Here is a 22,281-nt window from a genome sequence, read left to right on the forward strand (position 1 = left end):
CCAATCTCTAAAATGAGGCCTTGTGCCGTCGTAGAAGGCAAGTAGTAGGACATCAATAGCTTCAATTAGAAAAGCTTTGTTTTGCCTATGCAACAGTTACAAGAATTGTCAACAGAACTTTGTATGTAATAGTTGCATTGGAAAAACAATCATATCGCTTTAAAAATTTAGAAATTTAACAAGGCCCATATTTTCTTTTGGAATGAAATCTCTCAAAGAAATCTCATCTCCACATATATTTTGTTAGCATCAATGTCAGATCTTCGATCTCTTTGAAGGGCAGCCTCAAGATTATCAAAATAAGATGAAAAGAACAAAGTTAAAAGAAACAAATCCCTAAGTTGTCTAATTCAGATGAATTTTGAAGGACATGGAAGTCAAATTGAAGAAAAGATCAAAAGGATTAAAGTAAACTACCTATACATCCGTAGTGATGTACCTTGCGTCCGGCGTGCAGCGGCAGCATGTCGACCGCGTGTGCCAACTACAAGCGCTCGAGCAGACACCAACCGTGCACGTATCGTCGTCCTGGTCCGGCAATGAGTGATTAACGCGCGGCTCGAAGGCAGCCTTAAGAAGATACCTATGGTGAGATGAAGCACCGTGAAAATGCAAGGAGAACGAAATATTGATGGGAACTGTATCGTATTGGATTCTCTCTTTGTTGTACCATTGAATTTATATCATGAGATAATGATACAATGGGCTGAAGTGTTCCAAGTTGGGGGCCCCTAGGAATTAGGGGGCCTGTGTGGTCACAACGCTCGCACTCCCCAGAGTTTGAATTGGATAAGTTACAAACTCGGTGGATTGATCGACGCATTTCACCCACTGGTTCGATTAATTCATTTTAAGGCATCATATAAATTGGTGATCAGGAGTATCTTTAAGATTGTGCTACACAACTGACCAACTGATTCATTCGTGCACTGTGCTTGACACCATATCCGTCGGTGGCCAAGAGTTTATCAGCCAGTAGCTACTGCAACGACCGATTGATTCCGTCATCCCCTAATCGAATCGATCGGTGGGGTGTTGCAGCTCTAGAATTTGTCTCTAGAATGACAAATTGATCTGGGTCATATGTCTAACCATGATCGACTGAATCGGTGCCCTGTCAATTACTGTTGAAGTTAGAAGAAAAGTGATCACGGACTGCGCGCACTAACCATATCAGTCGGTCAAGGCTGCGCATGCCCAATTGAGCTCTCTTGGTATTAGGAAAGTTTCATAATCATATTTGGAGGTCAAGAGCTAGAGAAGCACTAGAAGTGATTTGCGAGTTTCTTAATTAAAGATTGATCCGTACAAGAAGTTTCTCTCTAGTAGTTGTTTATAGTTTTTGTGGTTGACGGTCATTTCATTTTCTATTTTTGTCAAATATAAGATGAGCCACACCCAGTCATAAGTGAGATCGTGTCACAAATTTATTGTGTAGATACCGTATAAGAACTTACGCTGTAACTTGGTTGTATTTTGATTGCAATATGTATAGTGTGTCAGGTAGCAACATATGTATATATTGTGTATCAACTTATGCATATGATATATATCGATTAGATCTGGTTACAAGGAAAACAATACTACAGTAACATATATTGTGTATCAACTTATGCATATGATATATATCGATTAGATCTGGTTGCAAGGAAAACAATACAGTAATTTATCCAATGCAACAAGGGAAACAATGCTACAGTAATTTATCCAACGTAAAAGCTAACTTTCGTAGCCATAACAGAATGCCATCATCTTCGTCTTTTTTCTCATCATCTCAAATGTAGCAACATAAGAAATAGTCCATGGTGTCTCGACCCGCGGGTCATGTCTCTCAGTCTGTTTGGTTTCGGCTCGCCCAAATCTAACAACTTGATCCATACTTCGTACAGGATTCCTTATCCGTTACATGCGCCACACGGAATTGTTTTGCGATCTTGTTGAAGCAATTTACCCAACAGCTGTTGAACATATAGGACCTGACCGGGAACAATAGGTCAGCCCAAATTATCTAACTTGCAATTCGTTGGCATTTTTCTCTCCACCGGCAAATACAAAAACACAAAAACCCCATATACTACAAAATCGGGTAGTGCACTCCCTGGGGCTATGCCAGCTAAACATAGCATTCAGTTGAGGTACAACTGAACTCATTCACCACAACCACCTGGATAGAATCAATAAAAGTATTGCCGAACGGCTATCATGAAGGTATCTCTCCATTACCATGGACAACCTGATGAACAAGTTTGTCGGATAACCTCTTTGTTGCCTGAAAGATACATACACAGTCATGAAAAATCTGTAATAGAATTGCCATGCAAACAGAAAACAAAAGGAGAACACAAGAGATGTTAAAACTCATTTAGTTTTCAGTATTGCTATCATAAATGATTTAAAGAGCAAAGTGAGAGTACTGTCGACCTCATCAATTTGTCCCTCACTGCTACATAGGTAAAATCCTCAAAACTAAATAACACGTGCTTTTCTGATACAACTTTTTCTTAGTTTTAAGTTAGGGAAACGTGCGTAATCCTTGGATAGCTTGAAACTTAAGGGGAAATCATCGATAAAGCATTTCTTAGCGAGAAAGAGTGCTTTATTGAATACACTGGAACATGATTACATCCGCTTAAGAAATTATTAGTAAAGAGTATAATGTTTTTCTGTGAGATATGAAATGTGCCTTATCTCAAAAGTTTTTGGCAGTTTGAATCCTGCAAGTAGTTCAACTGACCTTTGAACTTTCAGAAACAAGAATTAAGTTTGCAAATACCAAAAATATTTAGAACCAAATTTTACTTTTTAGAACAATGTGACAAAAAGTAAATAATGTATTTTATTGAAACAAAGGTGAAAAGAAGCATATCATTGTAGGCTCAAAACTTTTGGCAGTAATGCAGATATGCGGAACAGTCAAAAATCCAATTACATGAGTGTAAAACCAAGGATTATTGCACAAAACTTGTGATATAATGAAGTTGCCCTCTGATTTAAGCCCCCAAAGCCATATGATGGAACTCTTGTAAGTTAAATGTTTGTCAAATGGAAACCAGCAGCATTATAGCAGTGGATTAGAAGGAAATAATGGTAATCTGATCAGGACTGAAAATAAAGAGCAATATGATGGCAGACCTGGAAATGCCTCATATGCAAAATAGGCTCACACCCAACCTCTGCAACCGATTTTCCAAGAGGAGTCTTAACATTAAATCTGCTTGCTTGATATAGAGATAATTTGTTATCTTTATCAGGAAGCTGACGGCAAATCTTAAGTAGTGACCCCAGGGTATTCATCTGCATACAATTCAGTAGCATTGTCAGTAATCACATCATAATTTACTTGGCATAATGTTGATAATAGAACATTCTAAGCTTATCATTATCAATAATTAAGCCATTTACAAAAGAAACTGTTTTCTGCACTTCTGCATGAATATCGAAGGGATTCCACATGAACCAACAAAACGTGGAAAAAGAAAAAGGTGAAACATTAATTATTCCTTATATGCCCAAAATAACAAATATAATTCCTGAGGTAAAAACTTTGTGAAGTCATATGGATTTTTCTTGACTTTCTGTGTCAGAGAGAGATTCTTTTTGTTTGTTCAAAGAGACATAGTATTGCAATTTTTCACTCTTAACACATACTGCCAACAATATTCAAATTGGTAATAAAAACTGCATGTGAAATAAAATGGGTAGATCACATACTACAGTATAACTCTGTTACAGAGGCAACATCAGGTAAGGAACTGGTATTATATTGCACCAAAATATAAATTGCAAGAAAACAGAAAGGTGGCACCAACCTTCATGTAGGGGCATGAGGCACAGCCTCCATTAATGGAGCAACCTTCACCAGAACTCACACCAGGAACAACAGTAAGATTGTCTAAACCAGCTACTGAAGAACCAGCATGATGTGAACCATTGATAGATGTCTTAGAAACAGCATCTGCTGAAACTGGGAACACAATTTCTACTTCAATATTTGCTCTCTCCTGAGAAGAATTATACATATCAAGTAATTCCCGGACAGCAGCAACAATTGAAGTGATCATCCCTGATTCTGTTCCTAAGACAAACTGAAGATGTTCATCTACATTTCTGTCCAGAGCTCCCTTCAGATGATCCTTGATGAAATCTAATATGTTCTGAGTGGATCCGACAACTCCCATTCCCCTAGGTTTTGCTTCCATTGCCAAAGAGAACATTTCTCCAGGGACCTCAAAGTGTGCTGTCAGAAATGCATCACAATATTGTTCCTTTATTTTCTCCACAACCTCATGGCCAAACATGTCATGAACCATACAGTTGCCATCCTGAATATCAGCAAACAGTCATTAACAAAGGGAAAAGTAGAGAATGTGAAATCATTTAAAACCAAATGAGCACAAGTCATAAGAAGAAAGGAAGATCATTGTATTAACAGATTGATACAGAGACAGATTTCAACCAATTCAAAAGAACAATACAACCAATCTTGCGATCCCACAAATATGCCATTGGTCAAGAGCTAATGAAATCAATTAATTATTTCTGTACATTTGAGGAACTAAAAGAATATTTTTCTTGTATATGCTAATTCATAGTTAAACTGACACAGATTTACTAGTGAATAAACCATGTCTATTTAGTGTAGTGGCCAAAATGCCACACAGACAGTAAATTAGGACATAAATTTAAGTCTACCTAACAAGTAGAGGGTTGTATGTGATCATCCAATTCTGGTCGCACTCTTTTTCTGCGTATACACGACGTAGCTCCGTAAATGTCTGTACAGTTTTTCATACTAAAAGATTTCCAGTCTGGCGTTTTATACTATATACAAGACAACAATCAAAGTTTGGTAATATTATTTTTGTGATTTAATAATCTGATCTTTGTAAATCTGAATAATTATAGAAACAAAAATGGAAGAATAAATAGAGAAAGAAAATATACTTTACAAGAAGATTGAGATGGAAAGTTTAATTTTGTAAAAAGTAATTCGAATGTTTAGATCACAGTAGTGTAATCTTTAATGACGTTACACACGATCTGGATTATGTTACTGGACACAATTAACATTCTTGAATTAAGATAACTTGGAAGAATAAACTTCCAAAGGCACAGGAAAGAAAGAGAATCACAAAGAAACCTGGTAGTAGTGCAGATGTGGCAATAATGAACTTATAGATTTCCTGTTGTGATCTTGATGTATTTTTGCGATTTCTTCATCTGACATGGTAGCCATTCTCTGAAATAGATCTGCTATGTTCGCACCCATATATGAATCAGGACCATACCAGACATTAAGATCTGGTATTTGGGCAAATGCCTAAAATACAGATAGTTAAAAGGCTTGATAAAGGACGAACAAAATAAAAATGAAATCTAATCCAGAGAACAAAAAATTTTCCACTAAGTAATGCCGAGAAGCAAAACATTTACCTGTAGTATAGTTGGAACAACATTAGAAGAGGTACAGGTAATTGTAGGAACAAGTTCATGAGCATGAGCTTTTGTTTCCAGAGAAGTATTGATGTAAATAACATGCAAAGAAGGAAAAGATCCTGACGCTTCCCTCAAAAAATCAGTATACTCAGAACTTGAAGCAGCATCAGCTAACGAACAGCCAATCTGTTCACTGGACATTCTATAAACGCCAACCTGCATAAATCCATAAGAATTGGTGCCCACAATTTGGGGGGTTAGGAAGCCATTAGTTTGTGGTGATAGATAACCATATGCATAAACAACGACGAATGAACATTCTGGATATGCTGATGTGGACTAAAACTTTGGTTAGAGTTATGAAACATGATAGGTAGTGAATAAAACCAAGATATTATTACCTAGACAGATGCAAGTGCGGCAGCAGGTCATTGTGTTTTGCTTTGACAGTCTGATACTCTGGTTATGGTTCAAATCTTCTTTCATTACAATTTCTCTGTATTTGCGTAATCACATCCAATGTTTGCTCAATTGTCAGAAAATGCTAGTTCACAAATGATGGATATGCTAACACAGCAGTATTAACTGGATCAGATTAGGATTGTGCTATTGTTCAGCCAAACTGCCAAATAGAAATAATTTCATATCAAGGTTCCAGATGACAGTATCATCATTAACATAGTACCATGATAAGTGTATACATAAACCTACTCTCACTATCGTTTCAAAAAAAAAACTACTCTCACTAGCTTGATTCTAGCAGTATGCTCTTAGTGACAAATGAACATGACATGTTGGACTTCTCAAAACATAAGTCTGATTGAGAACAAATACCTTATTAAATCCTGCTTGATCAAGTATTGCCCGAACATTTTCTGACATGAAGTCAACACCTAGCACAGTAATATAGTCGCATCCTGCTTCAGCCATTTTAACAGCGCTATCTGCCATTACCAAGGAATCTGATATATGGATGTGGGGCCACTGTTTCTTTGCAGCAGTGAGCATGCCTTGCACCTCAGGATCCATATAAAAGTGTGCAACAACACCAATTTTTTTCTCCATAAGGATATTCACAAGGTCTGAAATCTTGGACTCATCAGGAGATAAAAACATTGCCTACAATTAAAATTAAAATGTAATCAGTTGTTTCTTGCAGATATCAAGGTGAAAACTTACAGTAAAACGATGCAAGATTCAAGCCCATGCAAGTTGTATTTTTCATTAGATTTATAACCACATTAACTTTAAAGTAACAACAGTTTGTGTAAACATGTAAGCTGGTATTTTTGTCGATGTGAGTGACAATTGGCCCTGTTTGTTTCAGCTTATTGCTGATTTTGAAGGCTCCAATTTTGAGAAATTCAAAAGTCAGATGACTCCCATAATCCAGAATCGAGAATCCATAATCAGCTGGAGTCTCGATTCTCGATTCTAGGAGTCATCCGACTTTTGGATTTTCTAAAATCGAGCCTTCAAAATCAGCCATAAGCTGAAACAAACAGGGCCAATGTGACAGGCCTCAGAAAGAAGTTGGCGAGTAAGAAATTATCTCACAGCTATGCAGCTCAACTAGGCATCACTGCAGCCGCACAGTGCTGGAACTAATGTCTGGGTTCCACTAGCATGAACACACCACCAACAATCTTGGGAAAGAGGGCATCATCTAATGGCTTTATATTCACACTGAGCATAACCAACATCATGTACTCTCACTGTTACCTGGACACGAGTGCGGTTGTCAAACTAGGCAAACTCTAGAAAATAGGATTCAGGAATTTGTCTAGTATATATATTTTTAAAATTTGTAGAGTCAATTTTGAGCCTTTTGGCACAAAACAACTCCAGAACAGTTTAATAGGTACTAAAGCTGAATATAGATGCAGCACAAGACAAAGGGGGGAAGGAAGAATAATAGAGAAAAGAAAAGATGGACTTCCATGTGTGGGCCAGCTGCCCATGCCCATCCAGCCCAACTAAATCCCGACTCACGGACACAGCTGCTGCTCCCCCAACCCCCAACCTGTGCTGCCGTAGATTGTTGACACTTATCATCATCTCACACCTCTTACTAGCAAAGTGGGTTGCCATGCCTGCTTCATCTCTCCAGTGACCTTCTCTGACGCCAGCCACTTCGTTACGCTCTTTCTTGATCTCCCTCCCTACTTAGCCACCTGGCCTCGACAGAAACGAGTCCGGTGCAAGTCGATGAGGGAATATCTGTCAACAAGTCAAAAGAGGAAAAACTCCTGTGGATTCATTGATGACCAAACTATCATCTAGGTCGCTTATTCTAATTTCTAACTTGTGGGCATCCCTATTTTAATCCTACTGGGCAGCTGCAACAATGGGCAATACCAAAAAACATTGCAGTTGATTTCACCTGGTGTGTGGACCACTTTTCAACATGGAGGGTTTTGTGATACCACAATTCCTTAAAGTTCTGTGGCAAAAACATAAAATGGGAAAACCCTTGTGGAGAATACAGTGCGATTCTCCAGCAAAAATAAATACTATTCTCCTTCCTAAAAAATATTCCCAAGCAAGCAAGATGCCAATATGACCACACAAAGTGGAAAAGGCGAGGGGTGATGTTGACACTAGCCGGTCTATTCCCTGGTCTCCATTCTTGACCATACGCATAGCTGACCAGGAGTTAGCTCCTTGCCTCATTATCGATCAAAAAGGGAAAAAATGAAAGGAATCAATAGAAAAGCTATCTTTTATTCGGTGGTCCTAACTTTTGTGGAAAAAGGAAATGGAGACCCATCCTTGGCAGATTCTTCACGTCAATATAATCAAGCAAAAGCACCATTTCCCAAAGAGACAACACATCAAGTTATAGTAGCAATTCCCCATTTGTTGAGGCAAGCCACGTCGTTTCAGGCAGATCAACAGTACCCCGAACATGAAACTGCCCAACTAACCACCCAGTAAAGAAATGAACCAAACATGCTCCAACGAGGTTTGGAGGAAGGGGCGCTTCACCTGGGCCTCGGCGTAGCTCCCGTGCGCGCGCACGGCGCCGTCGCGCGCGATGACGAGCGACGGGAACGGCTCCCCGGGGTGCCTGCCCTCGCGCGCGGCGATGACCGCCCGCGCCCGCTTCTGCATGGCGACGAGCACGTTGTGCCAGGTGCTGGCTCGCGACCGCGCCGCCGCCATCCCGGCCCCGAGCGGCGCGAGGCCGGGGTCGGCGGGGTCGACGGCAAGCACCTCCTCGGGCGTGGCCCCGTCGAGCGCGGCGACGAGGCAGGCGCAGTACCCGCGCGAGAGCTCCGAGTCGGAGTCGGCCGCGAAGCGCATCCGGCCGCCGCCGCCGCAGCGGGCGGCGAGCCACACCCGCGCGACGCAGCCCATGACGCGGTTGCCCGGGGCGCGGTCGGGCTCCGGGAGCCGCGGGAGCGCGGACGCGAGGGAGAGGAGCCGGCGCGCGCGGTCCGCGTCCGACGGGAGCGCGCGGAACTCCTCGGCGAGCCGGCGCAGGCGAAGCCGCGGGTGCGAGCCGGCGGCGGCCTCGGGTCCGTCGGCGCGCGGGAGGGGCGGGGGCGGGGGAGGGGCTCGGGAGTGGGCGCAGCGGACGGCGAGGGGTCCGCGGGTGTGGGAGCGGGGAGGGAGGATGCCGCGGGGAACATGGAGGGGACGGAGCACGTGGCGGGGCTTGGCGGCTGCGGCCGGGGCGAAGAGGGAGGCGGCGGCGGTGTCCATGGCGGCGTACTCGCGGTGGAATGGCGGTGGTGGCGGAGACGTGGAGAGGGCGCGTTTTATTGGGGGATCAATTCGGGAGGCGGTGTGCGTGCTTTGTGTGGGCGGATCGAGGTGGGTGGGCCTGCGAGGAAGGAGAGCGAGAAACTTCGGGTTCTTTGGACCACTGTTTGGGTGCGCTAGGAAGGTCGGAGTAGGGAACTAGGGATCGGAGAAGCGCACGCTGAGCGGTTGAGGTCACGAACGAAAAGTTTCCCATCGACGCTCTCACGGAACACTAGTATTTGCGAGCGTCACGTGCGCCTATAGTTACTGTAATGAGATTTATTTTATACCTTATTTTATCGGTATAATGACATTAACATTAACTTTATAACATCAAGATATATTTTTTATATAAAAGATGAATGGCTAAAATTAAATGAATGAAATATTAATATTATTAATTTACAGCGTCTACAAAGGGTACAAAAGTACAGGTACATAAAAGACTGATTCACAGTACAAGTATATAAAAGATGGTAAGGTACAAATGAAGATGAGTACGACGGTAATTCCTACTTATGCTGCAATATAGGTTTTTCTTATTGGTAACTGCAAGAAGAAACAAATGTTATGACAAAATATTAGATACGGTCAGAAAGATCTCCTAATCATTCTTCCTAACCCTAATACCAACACTGATACCAATCAGGAAAAGAGTTAATTTCTAACAAAGTAATTCTTCCCAACCCTGGTACTAAGAAAAGGGCTAATTTCTAACAAAGTTTTTCTCTTGCTGATTCCTATTTCGAGGTGTAGTGCTTTTCTCCCCTATATTGCCTATTGGTACTAAATTAGAAATAATTGTAATAGATATTTCAGATAACAACTTACTTTTTTACTTTAATTGGTGGAAATATGCTTGTTTGTGATGCTAATAGGCAAAGACAGTAAAAGCATCATTGGCTGGAATGAACCGTTATATTTATTCTTAGTGGTAATGCATAGGTACTTGCATTATTAGATATCTTAATTCCTTCTTCGACATAGTTTCTTCTTATTATTCCCTGCAAGGAAAAAATTTGATATAAAAATATAAGTTACGGATTGTAAAATAGAGCTAGATTTAGTTTTAAAGTGAGTACAACAGCTGAATAAAATATTAATTTATTTATTCATATCTTAGTCGTTGGAGATACCTTTGATTCTGCTCTTGATGAGCAAAAGTAGGGATGATTTCTTTAACCGGAGTGGACTGAAAATATGAGATCTTTTTTGCATAAAATTTGGTGACACTCCAATGGTAGTAGAAGCTGAAGTAAGAATGAGTTCAGAGCTATGAAGCTAATCCTCTTAGACTTGGCACACATATCCACATTATGATCGTCCATATTGTTGTTGGCAGTAGGAGGGTGCCAAGGAGCCGAAATGCGAAAATATGAATTAGTTGTTTATTTTTTTCGCAGTGGTATTGATTCTTGGGATGGTTGGTTGGGAAATAGTTGAGATCGGATTGGAAAAGAAAATCAAATCACTAAGCCTAGAAAAGGAAAGGAACTACTTTGTTCTAAAGAATATAGATAATAACAGACAATGTTAACCCATTAGCCATCCTTAATTTACAATGTCTATCCACTATGGAGGAACATATATATTTTTTTATGTAACCATATAGTCATGTACATGTGTACATATCTCTAAACATATATGACATGCACCTGCCTTATATATAACATATATGTATTAGAACAGAAGAAGTACTACTTAGTAAAACATATAATGAAAGGCAAATTAAGAACATGTTGAGGTAGAAGTAGTAACTCACCAAATAGGTGGTAGTTGTTTCAGAAGAGATCAGCAATTTGAGCAGATTTCTGGCAATCTAATTAATTTGCATGGGTATATTCTCTGTGAAAAAGAGTAGCAAGCCACAAAGTAAAATAAATAAGCCACAAAAATATATAAACCCTCATATTGCCCTTGCATAGCTCAAAATAAAACTACAGGTACAATCAAAAAACTTAAACTACAGCATAGCTACTATCGGGAGATATGTCTTAGGCAAAACAAAGAGTACATTATCATGCCAGTTTCTAGAAAAATAGCACAGGTCTACAATACCGCAGTGAGTTTAAAGAAGGTTACAACTATACTCACAGCACAAAATCTGTAGCATAGGACTAAAATCAATAAGATTTGGGCAAGGAAAAAATAGGTGGTTTTGAAATTAGAGATGTTGTCGCATGTTCCATCAATAAAATTGACAAAAGATGATCACCTCAAAACATTCTTGCAAGACTGATTCCTCCTCTGCAACTTTTGATACTGGAACTTAGATTCATAGCAAGGTAACACGTCTATGTAAGAAACCTGCATAGGTTTTTATTATACCCCCATGGCTCTTAACAATCTGCGCAGAAATGAAAGCAAACGAAGAGCCTAATTCACCTTCATGGTAAACAAAGTAAAAAGGAAAGGGACTTTTTCCTTTTAGTCACCAAACTAATATAAGATGCAATCTGGCAGAACAAAAGCACCATAAGTACAATACGGATAAATCAGTTTATGGTAACCAAAGTGAAAGCAGCACTTTCCTTTCCAGCTGCCCAAATTAAACAACAATTAGAAGAAATAATCACAAACTTAGTAGAACTAAGCACTACTACATGAATAAACAACCATATCAAGCAATGCATTAATCTACCATAGGTACAGTCAAAGAACGAGATATGTCTTAGGCAAAACAGGTTTAAAGAAGGTTACACTGGCAGCACAAAACCTGTAGCATAGAATTAAGATCAATAAGATTTGGGCAAGGGAAAAATAGGTGGTTCTTAAATTAGAGATGTTGTCGCATGTTCCATCAATAAAATTGACAAAAGATGATCACCTCAAAATATTCTTGCAAGATTGATTCCTCTTCTGCAATCTTTGATATCGAAACTTTAGATTCAGAGCAAGGTGACACCTCTACGTAAGAAACCTGGATAGGTTTTTATTATATCCCAATAACCCTTAGCAATCTGCGCAGAAATGAAAGCAAAATAAGAGTCCAGTAAAATCTGATGCTGGAACTTAAATGGCAAATAAACATATGCAAAACTAAGTTGCAAAATTTGCTAGGTAATACTTAGATCATTGATCCACCCGTGGATCCAAATTATTTTGTAATTAAACATCAAACATTGTAGATTAGGGAAAAAATGATCCACCTAATAGTGCAATAGAGATTCGCTTACATGGCTTTTCTCTATCATGGTGAAGTTAATTTTACTCAACGGATGTTACAGGAAACCACATGAATAAAAAGATTTTGAAGTTTAAAATGTAGAATCTGTAGCAGCAGCTCACAGCTTGCATTGCAGGCCCTCCAGCAATAGAAATGCTAGTCAAGAGTGGTACTGCAACCTATAAGGTAGTCACAGAAGGTATGTTAAGGATCATATACTAAATTGGTTACTCTCTAAGTATATAAAAATCTAAAACAATTACCAATAAATAGTACATTTCCTGCATCTAGAGTCAGGAAGTTGCTTGCTGGATTAGCTCAAACATCACGCACCTAGGGCAAAGCTTTATGTTGTTCTGCATGTTATTAGCTAGTCAATAGTCATTACTCATGAGTAAGATCCAATAACATAAAATGGATATATGCTGTTACTGCAAGCTGCAACACAAGGCATCTAGAGTCAGGAAGTTGCTTGCTGGATTAGCTCAAACATCACGCACCTGGGGCAAAGCTTCATGTTGTTCTGCATGTTATTAGCTAGTCAATAGTCATTACTCATTAGTAAGATCCAATAACATAAAATGGATATATGTTGTTACTGCAAGCTGCAACACAAGGCATCTAGAGTCAGGAAGTTGCTTGCTGGATTAGCTCAAACATCACGCACCTGGGGCAAAGCTTCATGTTGTTCTGCATGTTATTAGCTAGTCAATATTCATTACTCATTAGTAAGATCCAATAACATAAAATGGATATATGCTGTTACTGCAAGCTGCAACACAAGGCAAAGAGGCCATTAAAGGAACAAATATTGAGGAAGCCTAACCAATGATTTATCGTCAAGGTGCAAGGAGGAAGGTAGAAGATGATTTTAGGCAAATAAATAATTCCTAAAAAATTCAAGTGCAGATTTGCAACACTAAAGTAAAGATTAGACATGTTTCCTAGAGTGGCCTGCAGCTAACTTTGCAGATGAAATCCAAGTTTTTTAAAAATAGCAAGCTCTGGACACATGTTACATGGGCATTCCATCGAACACATGTCACATGGAGATGCAATATGAGTTTTCATACACTGATGAAAAAAACAAAGGAATTGATCAAGGAAAGACATAGATTGGATGATCTTCCAGGCACAATGCAATACATAGGCAGGCATGCTTAGAAAAAAACTGTAGGCTTAGCGATTATGGCCTTAACTTTTCCCCCTAAATTCCTGCTCGCGATCGAGTTGCTGTTCAGAGTGATGGGGCGGCATCTAGCTAGCCGCAAGGTGGGTAGATATGCAAAGTGGATCCTCTTCTTGCACGGGATGCGCTTGCGACAATGCGGTGCTGATGGACGGACATGGAGGCAGTCGCTGTCTGCTATGTAGTCCAGAGCACAGAGACATGCTCGAAGCAAAGAGGAGGTAGAGGAAGGAAATACAGTATATGTGAGAGTATCCGGCGTTGGGAAAGGAGGCAGTGGCGGTGGCAATGGAGGAGAGGAGGAAAAACGAAAGGGGCTTGGGTTTGGGGAGGCTGGCTGAAGTCTTAAATGAGGAGGGCGAGCAGGAGACTCCGTCACAGCAGCCTGTAGCGTGCCGGCTACTGCGGGCGTTGGAAGGCTCGTCCTCGATGGCGTTGAGGTCGCTAGCGCGACTGTCAGTGATGGCGTGCTGCTCACTGGCATCTGCAGATCGATGGATGCCACAGCCGACACCAAAGCCGCCACGGCCAGGAGCAAGATGAGCACCAGTGCGAGGTTGTCGCCGGTGAAGGTGCTCGAGAAGATGTAGGCGGAGGTGGCGGCGGCGAGCGTCTGTGCCGGTAGCGGGCATGGGGTCGCCTGTGCCGCCACATCAACTCCACGATGAGCTCGATATCTTACTGGAGCGAGATTGACCATGGCCGCCGGCGGAGGTGATCGACAAGAGGAAGCGAGGGGGATGGAAGTGGAGAACGAAAGTGGGAGAAGAGAAGGAGGAAGTTGCGTGCGCTCAACAGATAAGGCTCACGGGCTCTTGAGCGGGCACCAGAACCTTCCATCCATTGCCATGGCAGGATGTGTCCCTGGAGGCCACAAGCAACGACCACCGCAGGATGCGCATCGGACGGAGCAAATCAATTTGGCAGACGTGGACCACCTGACTGGCGGCGGAGCGTTGGAGCTTTAACATATAGAAATTACAAATTTATCATGAAAACATCAGCGATCACTATTTGCAACATGAAAAATAATGTGCAAAAATAACTTTATGATTCAACTCTGCGTAGAAAATTCCCGCCGCGGAACGAACACTATGTTTCATGCAACATTTACTGTGAAATATGCGAAAAACATAGTTGCAACGTCGATGTTTAACTATTGCAACATATGTCAGAGTGTCCGATTCTTTTAATAATTCGGACGTCAGTTCTATAGCATTACCATATAACTATTTCTAGTGGGATTTTCATTCTTATAAAATACGGTAAATTATTTGTAAAACATACCAGGAGAGAGTTTTGTCTGGATAAAACTCAATTTACACAATTTACAACACATTTATAATGTCCATTGAGAGTTTCATTTAATACAATCTAAGCGGTTCCACGTCATACATGAACTAAATACTATGGACATCTATGGAGTAACAAAATAAAACTTCGATTTTGAAAGAGGTTGTTTCATTTATTGAATCATGATACTAAATAACGTAGCACCAGTGGAAACAACAAAATGAAACTTATTATTAAGAATAGCCGTGTTTGTTTGAAGAACTAGGATGGACCATCATCTTAGTTATTTTAGAATAGAATAGGTCAATGTATCACTCTCTCGCTTCGAGAGGCATAATGGAAAATGGAATCATCTCACAAAAATATATATATATATATATATATAATAAACTTAAACTCTAGATGAGTTGATTCCCCAAACCATAACTGTCACACCTGGTTTACAAAAGGTAACCGAATGCATCCAGCATATATATATATATATATATATATGTGCGCCAGGATCAAGTTCCGCACATATGATAGACGTCGCAAGTGTATACCCGAAACAATGCAGAGTATAATAGCACTTTATTACATGACCAACAGTCTTAATCGTAAGCGAATAAATAAATGTTAACAAGTAGCAGCGGACTTCACTTCACAGGCAGATGACTGGGAGACATACGCCTAATACTCTTCGAAATTTTCAGGGAACTCCGGATAATTATCTTGTTTTGAGCAGCATTGGTTTTAATAAATCAAGTGTGAGTACACTTATGATTGGTACTCAGCAAGTGGAGTAAATTATATGACATGCAAGGCTATAATCAAGGTTAAGCTAGCATGGTTTAACTGCGATAAGTATTTTTAGTTGATCAAATTTTATTAAGCAAACATTAACTAAATGTAAGTATATACCAACCCTTAAACAATCATCAGAGATAAATAATCAATAGTATAAATAAATAAAAAATATCGATTTAGATCATCTTTAGGTTCAATTATCATGTGAGTGTCCAAGCCGCTCTTAACCGTGAGCACGACTGATATATTAGTTTTCACTCTGCAGAGGTTGTACACTTTACCCACAATTCGTGTTTCCCTTAATGCTCGGATTTGCAAGGCTCTTAAACACTTCCAAGGTGAGTGGCAGGGATTCACTACGAGACCTTTACGAAGATTCCCTAACTTGCAATGATCCGCTTAAGGTTTCAGGCCGCAGTGGTCATAACCCTCCCTAACGAGGAAGACACCTTACCTAGGATCATATCTACGCCTCAAGAGGACTGAGCTATACTCCATCAACGCACTCCTCTCTTGCCCTTTCAGCAAGACCATTATAAGCTAAAATTTCTAATTAATCAGCCAATACCAGAGCCATATAGTATTGTGGTTGCACTATTTTCCTAGGTGGTTCTCCATATTCCAATTAATGCAATAATCTTAATTATCACCATTAAAAGTATTTCAGAACATGAGTAAACCAGTGTTGTATGATTTTAGGATTATCCAACCAAAGTCTAGGTAAAAGCAACTAGCGTGGCTACAACATAAATATAATAACTCAGGTTTAACCAAGGAAGTTCAAAGAAACTAGGCACATTCTTAGTTTGGGATCCACCATATTCTAGACACATGCATGTATATAAAGTAAATGTGTATATTTATAAAGTTATTGGGACTGAAGTATGATCAAGGACCACTTGCCTTCGTCAAAGAACTGCTGCTGCTCGGGAACGTCTTCAAAGCTTGGCTCTTGCGGACCCTCGAACTACGTACCGTTTATTGTAACACATAAGTGCATACAAACAAACAAATACAATAAATAACAAACAGTAGACCAAACAATATAAATAGAGAAAAATAACATTATAAAGCTATTGTATATGTTGCAAAGTTCGCGTGAGCGCAAGAATCGATGAAAACGGAGTTAAAACGGGGAAGCTATGGCTAAAATATGATTCTAGGGGCCTATTTGTAGAAGATTTGAAACTAAAAGGGCTCCGACCAAAGAAATCGAGGGCTAGATCATAATTAAACCATAGATCTAGGGTCTAAATTGTAAAATAGAAGGATTTAGGACTGCGGGTTCTGTTTTTGGAAAAGACAGGGGTCTAAACAGAAGAATAAGGATCTATTCGTGAATATTTTTGAACTACCGTCGACTGCGGGTTGATTTCTATGAAACTCAGGGGCTAAAGCGCAAAGCTGCCTCAGGTTGACCGGTATCTGATTCTATTGACTTGGGTTAGATCTAATCTAACCCGTTAGATCGGGATCCTACGGCGGGGATCGGCTGATGGTGCGGGGGCGACAGCGCTGAGCGCCGGTGGCGAGGAGGTGCGGCGGCGAGCGGCGGTGGTTTTGAGCGCGGGTGGCACTGGAAGATCGTGGGTGGTATGGGGAACCTATCTAGAGGATTGGGAGGCGGTGGAAGTGGCTGGAGACTGTGACACCCTAGGTGTCAAATTTGTATCACACTAGGAAAGAAATTGTAATAGATATGTTGAATTATATGAAATTTGGGTGTTTATGTTGAAATAAGGACTTATGTGTAATTTTGCAGAAATATGAGTCCTTTTATTCAAAATAGTTGAAGTACAAAAGTAACTTTCAAAGTTTACTTAGGGTCAAAGTGTAAAAATGCAAGTCATCATGACATTACATGAAAACTTGCAATTATGTCCAAAACTTTATAAAATTTAACTTAATAAGGACAAAACCTTATTAAGTTTGAATTTAGTTCAAAGTTTAATATTAAAGCTTTGTACCTAGGGTTTTTGAACTTGAACCATAAAGCAATGTTGTAGGGTTTGAAAAATTCTACAACTTCTATTTTGATCATTATCTCATTAGGGTTTTGGATCAATGGGAAATCTTACTTTACAGTGAGGTCCTTAGACTTTATGTTTTTGCAAACGAGTCCCTCGGACCCCCCTCTCTTCTTCTTCCTCTGGCGCCATGCTCTGCTCCTCTGCTCCCCTCTGCCGCCGACTGCCAGCACCGCCCACCGCCGCTCCAGCTCCTCCCCGGCGCCACCTCCTGCTCGGGCGGACTCCACGCGTCGCTCTTCCCCTTCCTCGGGCCTGCTCCTCTCCCCTGGTGTCCTCCTCCGCGAGTGCCATGGCCACTAGAGCTCACTGCCGGCCGTCGCGCATGCCACCGCCGTTGCCAGCTCCTGCTCATGCGCGCAGCGCCCCTCCCGGCCTTAAAACATGCTCAACAGCTGCTCCACGATCTTCTTTACTCACTCACGCACTTCTCTTCCACGGCATTTCCTTTTCCCGAGCGTAGCCCCTCGCCGGAGCGCCGCCGCAGCCTCTGGCCGCCGTCGTCAGCCGCCCACGCCGCCTTCCACCTGCGATCTAGTGCTCTAGTAGCACCGCCGTGACTCCCTACAGCTCACTGACCCATCCAATTTCACTCTCCCGCACCCGAGCATCGTCTCCCACAGCGCCGGCAAGCTCAAGCTCCGCCGCCGCTCGGCCTCACCGTCGACTCACCGTGACAGAGCCCCTCAGCCACCGCCAAGGGCACCAGCAGCACTACATCACCCCGCAGAAGCTTCCCAGCAGCTTCTTCACCCCCTCCGGCACCCCAGCCACCGGAACCACCTCGCCGTTGCCACCTCCTCGCCGGTGAGTTTCTGTTCCCGTCGAACTCATCCCTCCGCCCCTCCTCCGACCGATCCGACCCCCCCCCCAGTAGCTTCCTCTCCTCCTGCTGCAGCTGCTGGACTAGAACTTGACCGCCCTCCTCGCCGGGAAACCTCTCGCCGACGAGCTCCTCTCCGCCGCCGCTTCGGTCCGCCGTGGGAACCCCACCTCCGGTCAACTCCTCTCCTTCCCAAGCCCACCCCTGGACGCGCCTTGAGCTCCTGATGCTCGTGGGCCAGTCCTTCTTCACCCCGACGCCGCCCCTCGTCGGAATTTGGCCAGCGATGTCCCTACCCCTTCTTCCCCAACGAGCAAGGACCCAATTCCTCTGATTTCAATCTTTCTAGGGTTCTGTCTGTAAATTTCCAGTCCCTCCCCCCCAAATTCAAATCAGTGAACTTCTAAAATGTGTAGAAAATTGTAGAAAATTCATAAAAATGTCAAACTAGTTGGGTTTGAATCCTCGTGTTAAATACTACAACTTTTATATTATGCTTATGAGATGAATACATGTATTTTGTGCTGTGATTTAATTAGTAGATAATGGGTACTTTAAGTAGATCTTTTAATCCATAGCAGTGCTGAGGCTCAAAATTGAAACATGAGATGGGTATGCTATAAGTAGTTATGTGTAAATTTTGGAGGCTTAGAACAGCCCTCTAGCTATGATGTTTAGATAACTTTGCTTTATGTTGACAAAAGTTTGATAATTTAATTCCAGATGCATCTCTTCATGTTTATAGCTGAAAGTTTTACCTTAGCTTTGTTTCAGCATGTATAATCCAAGATAAAAGTTTGAGAGTCAGCACCCTAGTGTAGCTTCAGTAATAAAATTTAAGCTTAGATTCAAAGGAAATTCATGAACAATAGCTCTAGTTCATGAAAAATTATGAAAATATTTTGAGATGTTGCTCTTGAGTAGTGTAACCTGTTCACAAAAATCCAGAACAAAATCTTGTGTACATCTACAGTTATAAATAATTCTTAATATGTTAGTGCTGTTGTTGTTTATTCTTGTGGCATAATTTCTATGAAGATAAAATCATGATAAATTTACAGTAGCTTAGACCTAGCTTTATCTGTAATTAATAAAAGTTTCAACCCCAATGCTATAGTAGTTTGTTCTGTAAAAAGGAAACATATTGTCTAGTGTAGCTAACTAGGTTAGTTTATACTCGATAAATGACTGCCTAGTAAAGGGAAATTGTGTTGTTTGTTAGTATGTAATGTTAGTTTCTTTGGATTGCAACTTTATCATGAAGTGGAATGAAAGTGTATGCATCCATTGAACCACATCTTTGCATATCATATAGACTCAACCACTCTCGCTAACGGAGACTATGAATTGATCCCGAAACCAGAAGGAGGTTATTCTGAAGACCCCGGGAACGTCGTCGGAAATCTAACTGAAGCTCCGAACCAAAGTTCAAAAAACTTTGATACTCCTGCCCCCAGCCTCACTCAAGAAGGCAAGCCCCGGACATAAACCCGCTACTTTATTTACACTGCAATCTACATTTATATATATATACTTGTGCATTAAGTTCTTAGGAGTTGTCTGAAAACCCTAGTTGCATATTCCTAGGAACCAATGTACTGAATACTAGAACTTGAGTCCGAATAGCTGCTATGCTAATAGGACCGGTAGAAGTCGAGTGATTGCCTGTCACTCGCGAGCTTTATAAGAATTGTAGTGTTTACATTCCTGTAATCACTATAAGGATGATGAACGGGATCTATTCGAAGAATCATGGTGTCGATGATACCCCGTCTGTGTTGATGAATTTGGCTAAGGTCGCAGTGTGCGGTAGCGGTGGTTAAGCGTTTGAAAGTACTAGCCACATGCCGTGAAATATGGTAAGCGGTAAGCCTAGTAACCAATCGGCCCGGTAAGTGGACATACATCCCACCACTCGTATTTGGTTTTTCCGGTTACTCGCTTCGACATGTGGGAATTCGTGTTGCAGGGCAACCAGGAGTACGGTCATGTAGTCGCGCTACAGACGTACGTCCTGCACATTGGATGTGCGTATGGTCCTGCAGTCGCTTGTGGTGGATCTGATCCACGAGTCGGAATGAAAGGCAAACGGTTGCTTTGGAACAATCGTTGGATGTTCCAAGCGTGTGAGTTAAGTTTGCCTTGCAAGGTTGTGAAATCTGATTCAGAATCGTCCGTTTCTCACGGAGATTGAGACTGCTTGATCCCTTTGCCACATAGAGTAACAAGAGCAACCTTATGGTTATCAAAGATGATGTTTGTTTAAAAGATTCTACCATACTTGAATAGTCATAGTTGCTTACCTAGAATGGATAATCAACTAGAATCTGAAAGCTAAAATTTGAAAGTAAGGATCTACTCTTTGTTGCTTTTCAGCTGAAAACTAAACCCAGAACCATTTAAAGCCTTCATAGTCAAGGTACATGGCTAAGTATACCATAAAACGGGTAAGCCTTGCTGAGTATTAGGATACTCAGCCTTGCATTGTAACTTTTGTTCCAGGTAATCCCCCTGAGGACTGTGGCAGAACCAACCTGAATTATACCGGCTCAAGTACGCGAGTCCTTACTGAAGGGCTACCTCGTACTTCAAACGGTATAAAACCATTGGTCTGTCGGGTAACGTCCCGATAAACCACCGAACTCAGGATCCAACAAGGTACCTCACACGAAGGTGAGTCCAGAGATATAATGCCAAAATATCTTACACCACAGGCAGTTACATTACAAAAATGTACAAAGCATCATTAGCTCCCACAGAGGAGAGATTATTACAAGACAGGTTTTAGTTTTCAGTCAAAGCAGCGGAATTTGAAAAGCGTAGCCATTATACACGTCGTCATTACAGATATTATGCTAGCCCTGGCATAATATCACTCGGCGGAATCGGTGTTGACCGGGGACGGATCCCATTCCACGGACCAACCATCAGGCAAAGGGTAGGGCCACGGTGTAATGAAAGCTGGCTCATCAGGGAGATTACCTGGATTAAATCAACAAAAGCAAGGCTGAGTATACTAATACTCAGCAAGACTTACCCGGAATTGGGTATACCTTAGCCCATAACTAGACTCATGATGGCTTTTAGCTTTGGGTAGGGTTTTCAGCTGAAAAGCAACAAAGAGTAGATCCTTAATTTCAACTTTTAACTTTCAGATTCTAGTTGATTAACCATTCTAGGTAAGCACCTATAACTAGTCAAACATGGTAGAATCTTTATTCAAACATCATCTTAGATAATCACATAATTACTCTTGTTACTCTATGTGGTAAAGGGAATAAGCAGTCTCATACATCGTGAGAGGCGGACGATTCTGAATCGAGATTCAACCCTTGCAAGGTACACCTAACACACACGCTTGGAACACCACAGGGTTGTTCCGAAGCAACCGTTTGCCTTTCATTCCGACTCGTGGATCAGTGCCACCACAAGCGACTGCAGGTCATACGCACTTCCAAAGTGCAGGACGTACGTCTGTAGCGCGACTACAAAACCCGTACTCCTGGTTGCCCAGCAACACGTATGCCTACACGTCGAACTAAGTAACCAAAAGAAGCAAATACATGTGGTGGGGGGTATGTCCACTCCTCGGGCCGATTGGTTACTAGGCTTACCGCTTACCATATTTCACGGCATGTGGCTAGTACTTTCAAACGCTTAACCACCACTACCACACACTGCGACCTTATCAAATTTATCAACACAGACGGGTATCATCTTGACCATGATATCACATAAATTTCCGTCTGTCATCCTTATAATGATAACAAGAATGTAAACATCACAATTCCTATATCGCGCGAGTGACAGG

The 22,281-nt window shown here is 41.5% G+C and overlaps 1 protein-coding gene across 1 annotated transcript; it reads right to left on the reverse strand.

Moving 5' to 3' along the window:
- Nucleotides 1-1,596: 1,596 nt before the first annotated feature.
- LOC112886054 (quinolinate synthase, chloroplastic-like) lies at nt 1,597-9,341 on the reverse strand. Its single transcript, XM_025951807.1, has 7 exons — nt 8,425-9,341; nt 6,271-6,555; nt 5,434-5,652; nt 5,141-5,320; nt 3,810-4,322; nt 3,133-3,294; nt 1,597-2,269 (listed from the first exon to the last, which is right to left on the reverse strand). Exons 1-7 carry the CDS (start codon nt 9,142-9,144, stop codon nt 2,201-2,203), a joined length of 2,148 nt encoding a protein of 715 aa, XP_025807592.1. The 5' UTR covers nt 9,145-9,341; the 3' UTR covers nt 1,597-2,200.
- Nucleotides 9,342-22,281: the final 12,940 nt, after the last annotated feature.

Source organism: Panicum hallii, chromosome 3 (genome assembly GCF_002211085.1).
Source record: "Panicum hallii strain FIL2 chromosome 3, PHallii_v3.1, whole genome shotgun sequence".
NCBI classification, from domain to species: domain Eukaryota; kingdom Viridiplantae; phylum Streptophyta; class Magnoliopsida; order Poales; family Poaceae; genus Panicum; species Panicum hallii.